General features: G+C 56.6%; 1 protein-coding gene across 1 annotated transcript in view; it reads right to left on the reverse strand.

Annotated features, from left to right (window-relative positions):
* Positions 1-2,719: 2,719 nt before the first annotated feature.
* LARP1 (La ribonucleoprotein domain family, member 1) overlaps positions 2,720-5,598 on the reverse strand; it is an 88,442-nt gene continuing 85,563 nt past the window's right edge. Inside the window, exons 18-21 of the mRNA XM_009322735.1 lie at positions 5,482-5,582; positions 5,135-5,244; positions 4,488-4,615; positions 2,720-3,904 (exon numbers count right to left, since the gene is read on the reverse strand). Of these exons, the coding sequence (XP_009321010.1) occupies positions 3,683-3,904; positions 4,488-4,615; positions 5,135-5,244; positions 5,482-5,582 (561 nt within the window). The 3' untranslated portion in view covers positions 2,720-3,682. The remainder of the gene's footprint in view (positions 3,905-4,487; positions 4,616-5,134; positions 5,245-5,481; positions 5,583-5,598) is intronic.

Here is a 5,598-nt window from a genome sequence, read left to right on the forward strand (position 1 = left end):
GGTATCCCGACCAAGAGCACAGCGGCAGCAAGGCAAGCGGCTCTGGCTGAAAAGGAGCTTCTACCCTTGCAGTGGGAGCATGACTTTCCAGTGCTACTTCCAGGCCCCGGGGGCAGATCTCACCCCTCTGACACATGGCCCCTGCGAGGGAACGCAGCTCACGAGCCTTGGGAGGGTTTGCCTGCCGAAGCCCACCTGGTGCTGCGTAGAGGAACCAAGTAAATGCCACAGCAGCTCTGCAGCCATCCCTTTGCCTCAGCCAAGCAAGGAGCAGCATGGTGTTATCTCAGCCCTCGGAGATGCACAGGGACGCTGCCCTAGGCAGGAGACTCCACGCAGCCACCTGCCAAGACACGACGCACAAGGAAACCCAGGCGAGATCCCTCCTTTGCCGGGCAGGTCTCCCACTCACACCCAGCACAAGTCCCACCAGCAGCCCCGGGCCAGTGACGGCTGTGAGAGACGGCTTCTCCAGGGCTGCGTCACTCCCTCATGCCTTAGAAATTAAATAATTTAAAAATCAATTCAGATTTTGGGAAATTCTCTGGGAAATTTCTTTCCTCCTCTACCACCCAAGCAATTCCACAGTCTGCTCCACAAGCAACAACTCCACAGCAGGAGCTCGTTCCTCCTCATTTCCTATTGCATTTGTTGCTAAAATGCAGACAATTGGCTTGAAATGAGAACATGCACCGACGAGAGGAGCACAGGACCACCCGCGGCACATCCAGACCCGCTTCCACTTGTGAACAACCAGCAACGCATCTCCAGTGTCCCTGATCAACCCCCATCTGCAGCCTCCGAGGCTCCTCCTTCCCAAATCAGGCACAAACCCAGCTGCATCCGTAACCTCAGAGATCTGACTCTGGCTCACAGGAGAGGGGAAATCCAGAGATAACAGTCACAGCTGCAGCACTGTGCAAGCGTTACTTGCCCGTCTTGCCCAATTACCACCCCGCAACCCCAGAGCGCTGCTGCTGTAATGGAGCACGCCATGGACTCAGGCAGGCTGGCATGCTGAAATTGGGCCTGCGAGTGGTACCAAGCTGCAGGGCGACGTGGCAGGGGCGGACAGACCAGGGCGGGATCACACCACCAGGAAACAGCAAAGTAGCAGCTACCCAGCCTCACTCAAACCCAGCTGTGCTTCCAATTCTAGCAGCAGTTCACAAAGCTGCTCCATGCAGGACCCCCCCACACACACACACTAAAGCAGCAGCATCTTCGATGCAGTGTCAGTTCGGGAAGGTAATAACTTCAAGCCAGGGCCCCACGAGCATCCACAGCCACTGCTCATCGACAACTTGCCCAAGCTCGCCCTCTTGATCTCCGCGCTCAGGTCCTGGCTGCTCTCATCCACCAGCCCCACAGCCGTACAGGGACGGCCTTGGAGAGATGACTCCTCCTCCCAGCTATGAGACACAGCTCTGGATCAACTGGATACTTTGGGATACCAGCTTGTGATTTTGCAGAGGGTAACGCAATTAGCTGCATCTTGGAGTAGCCCACTGCGGTGCCCGCTCCACACCACGCAGAGGAGGAGCACGCTTTGCAGCTCACGAGGATGGAGTGCCGGAGCCACTGCAAAGCAGGTATCCCGACCCAGAGCACAGCGGCAGCAAGGCAAGCGGCTCTGGCTGAAAAGGAGCTTCTACCCTTGCAGTGGGAGCATGACTTTCCAGTGCTACTTCCAGGCCCCGGGGGCAGATCTCACCCCTCTGACACATGGCCCCTGCGAGGGAACGCAGCTCACGAGCCTTGGGAGGGTTTGCCTGCCGAAGCCCACCTGGTGCTGCGTAGAGGAACCAAGTAAATGCCACAGCAGCTCTGCAGCCATCCCTTTGCCTCAGCCAAGCAAGGAGCAGCATGGTGTTATCTCAGCCCTCGGAGATGCACAGGGACGCTGCCCTAGGCAGGAGACTCCACGCAGCCACCTGCCAAGACACGACGCACAAGGAAAACCATGCGAGCTCGCGAGATCCCTCCTTTGCCGGGCAGGTCTCCCACTCACACCCAGCACAAGTCCCACCAGCAGCCCCGGGCCAGTGACGGCTGTGAGAGACGGCTTCTCCAGGGCTGCGTCACTCCCTCATCAGGCTACAGCATTAAGTGGCACCAGGGACATGCCAGCCCTCCCACTCGCTCACAGCAAGGACCTCCAGCTGCTGTGAGGGATCTCCCCGCTCACCCCCCGACCACGCTGGAGGCGCAGAGCGGAGCAGAGTGACCTCCCGCCCCAGCCTGCCCGGAGAGGGCACGGGGGTGTCCGAGTGAGGCCATAAGCACATACAGTCGCTGTCGCAGGGAGGATGCTATAATGGTATATACACAACGTAGCGGCTTCAACTACTTCATGAGCACAAGTCTTGGATTTGACTGCCCTCGGCACCTTCCCCCCCCCGCCCCGAGAATCAGGGCTGGCAGGGGGTCTCCGCAACAGGGGGAGGCATCCGAGCGAGCTGCAGGGTCAGAGGAAAGGCCGCGGGGAAGATCAGCTCGGCAGCAATGCCGTGAGGAGTCTCTGGGCCGGGGGGGCCGAGTGCCCAGTGCGCCCCAGGGTGCGGGAGGTCAGCGAGCCTCCCCAGTCTAGCTCCACCATAAGGCAACTTTTTTTTGTTGGTTTTTTTTTTTTTCCTGTTTTTCATCAATGATATTTTCAAGGAAGAAAGCAAAGGGAGATGTGTCTTTTTAAAGAGGAGTTTGTTGTGGTTGTTTTAGAGGGGTTTGTGGGTTTTTTGTTGTTGTTTTGTTTTTCCAAGAGAAAAGGAAGAGAAAACCTCCTTCGGCAAAGTCCTGTCTTTGCATGCTATGGGTGTTCCTGGGGCAGCGGGTGCACCGTCCACACAGGCTCGAGTCCAGGTGCCTGCCGGCCTCCCACCAGCCATCCTTGCAGGAAGGAGTCAGAACAAGCCTATCCTTGGCAAAGGTCCTTTGGTTGACTTCCAAATTGTCCGTGATGGAAGGGAGAGGCGGGTGGAGGGAGAGCCAGACCCTCCGGAAGGTTGGAGGTGAAGACGCTGGCGAGGAGGGAACAGGGCAACGCTCCTGTCACGGCGGTCGGTGTTGGAGAGGCACCGCCATACATGGAATGGGAGACGTCAGCCAGGTAATGGAGATCAGAGGCTCCGCAGCGTCGTGACACACTGCGGCTTCGGTCCCCCATCGGGGAACCTCGCTCCTCCGAGCTTCCTCAGCAGGCTGCCCTGCGATCCGAGGGGGGACACAGAGGGGAGTTGTTGGGGCCACACAGAGCAGACTTGTTTTGGTAAATCCAGACGAACTTCTAGCAATAATTTAAAACTTGATATATATATATAATAATAAAAAATCTCCCCTTTCCAACCCAGCCAGAACATTTTTTTTTTTTGAAGAGACACTAAGACATGAGCATGTGCACAGGAGGGGAGGGAAGGGAAAGCAAAGGGTGGGTCTGCTGGGAGCAGGTCTGGCTCTGGTCAGGTTTGTAATAGCAAAATGGTGTTTTAGATGCAGATCATCTTTGCTTTCCAGCCACGAGAGAAAAAAAAAATCGTGTGCGTTGAAGTTTCTCCCAAGCAGCCTATTCCTGGGCACCCACCTTCCAGCTCCCTTCCTGTCCCACTCCCTCACATCTCCCCTTCTCCGAGCCAGTCCCCCACCAACCCACCCTGTCCCCTGGCAGGAAGCAGACACTGCAGCCTCTCTACTTCCCCACTGTCTGCGATTCTGCAGCCGACGGGGCAGGAGATTGCTGGCTCAGGTTTTTGGCATCCTCTTGTGCAGGCTGGCTGGGTGAGGCGTGGGCTTGGCTGGATGGGCACTGGCTGACCGTTTTGCTGGAAGACTGGGATGGGTAGCGCTTCCTGCCATCTCCCCCTGACGTTGTGGGGTATCTCTTGTGTCCACCTTCCTCCCCCATGGGTGGCTGGAAGAGAAGCACCCCAGTATCAGTACAGCCTCCTCCAAATGCAGATGCCCTCCCCCTGGATCAGAGAACAGCCTTCCTGCAAACCTCCAGTTGCGATGTCTCTCCCTGACCCACAAGGAACAGGCATACCCGCCCCAAGCACACAGCTGCCCTTCTCTCCAAATCTACCGCTGCCAGATTTGCTGACAGAAAGACAGACTGACTTCCAATGGAGCACAAGGGTGACAACTTGCTCTTAGGCACCTCCTTCCCACAGAGGGGCACAGTCCAGAAGTCTGGGAACCAAAGCTCCACACAATGCTAGCTCCACTCAAGCCATCCAGGCTCACTTTCCTCCTCAGCTCATCAGGGAGGATGGGCTCATCCAATTCCCCAGAGAGCTGCTCTGAACTGGATTTGCAATATTCAAACCCTGCAGATTGCTCCTGGCCCAGCTACAATGACAGGGCATGACACTAGGTGTCACTGACTTCCTCTACCTAGCACCGCCTGGGGACCGGCCCCCAAAATCCTCCTCAGAGGGGACCCAAGGGGTGTTTGCAGGGGCCATCAGTGTGGTGCAGGCATTGCGTCTACTCACATCCACTCGGAAGTCCTCGAGGCGCTTGAACTTGCTGAGGTATTCTTGCAGTTTGCTGTTAATGTCCAGATTTTTGGCTTTGGAATATTTTAAGAAGGCCCAGAACTTTTCCAGCCCATAGAGCTGTCCTGAAGGGGGAGAAAACCAAACCAGACGTCAGCAGAACAAAAATCAAACCAGATGTCAGAACCCTTTCCTCCAGGCTTCCCCACCGCTCACCCCATGGACCCTCCCGTCCCGCTGGTGGGCACAACCAAGCTAAGATGGAGAACCTGGAGGGAAGCAACCTACATCAGTACTGGCAGCCCTCTTGACAGGGGATGTCCCCAGGCTCGGCTGACCTGGTGGTGACAGAGCTCAGCCACTGCAGGGCCTTGAGAAATCCTAGAGGAACCGGTGCATCTAGAGAAGTGTTTTGGGAGAGCTACAGCCTCCCATTGCCCTCCTCAGGAAATCTTCAGGCCGGTGAGCATCCACTCAACCCTATCCCGTGAAGCGAGCAACAGGACGTCCAGCCGGTCCCCGTTGCACATGTTAATGTACAGCTTTACGTGGCTTCCCCAAAGTCATGAGAAGAGGCCCAGGGGCAGCCATGCAGCTGGGCTACATCGCTGCCAACCTCAGGGAAGGCCAAAGGAGGCACCTACCAGCTTCGTAATCCTTGATGGTCTCTTCTTGAAAGTCCTTAAATATGTCCGGCCGGAATTTCTTCTCCAGCCCGTAACTGTAGTATCTGAAAAGGCACTCCAGACCGTACCTGGGAACACAGCAGCATGTGGTGCTCAGACACCAGTGCATGCAACACCCAGGCAGAGAGGCTCTTGCGGCAAGAGCCCTGTTGCGTACCAGCAGTAGGAGGTGACTGAGGGTGGCCCCAGTCCTGCCTTCCAGCAAGGCAGAGATACTGCCTTTGTTTTGCTGTGAGCCCTGCAAAAGGCCGAATCCTTCCCCCACTCCCCTCCCAGGAAAGGCCACTCTGCCCCTTCTCTCCTACCTGTATCCCTCCTTCCCATCCTCCACAGCCAGTTGCTTGAACTCCTCATACATTTTCTTGTTGAAGTGATCTCGGAGGAAGAAGGACCAGAACCGGAAGAGAGTGTTCATCTCCTGC

This window comes from Pygoscelis adeliae, unplaced genomic scaffold, assembly GCF_000699105.1.
Source record: "Pygoscelis adeliae isolate BGI_AS28 unplaced genomic scaffold, ASM69910v1 Scaffold34, whole genome shotgun sequence".
Classification (NCBI taxonomy): Eukaryota; Metazoa; Chordata; class Aves; order Sphenisciformes; family Spheniscidae; genus Pygoscelis; species Pygoscelis adeliae.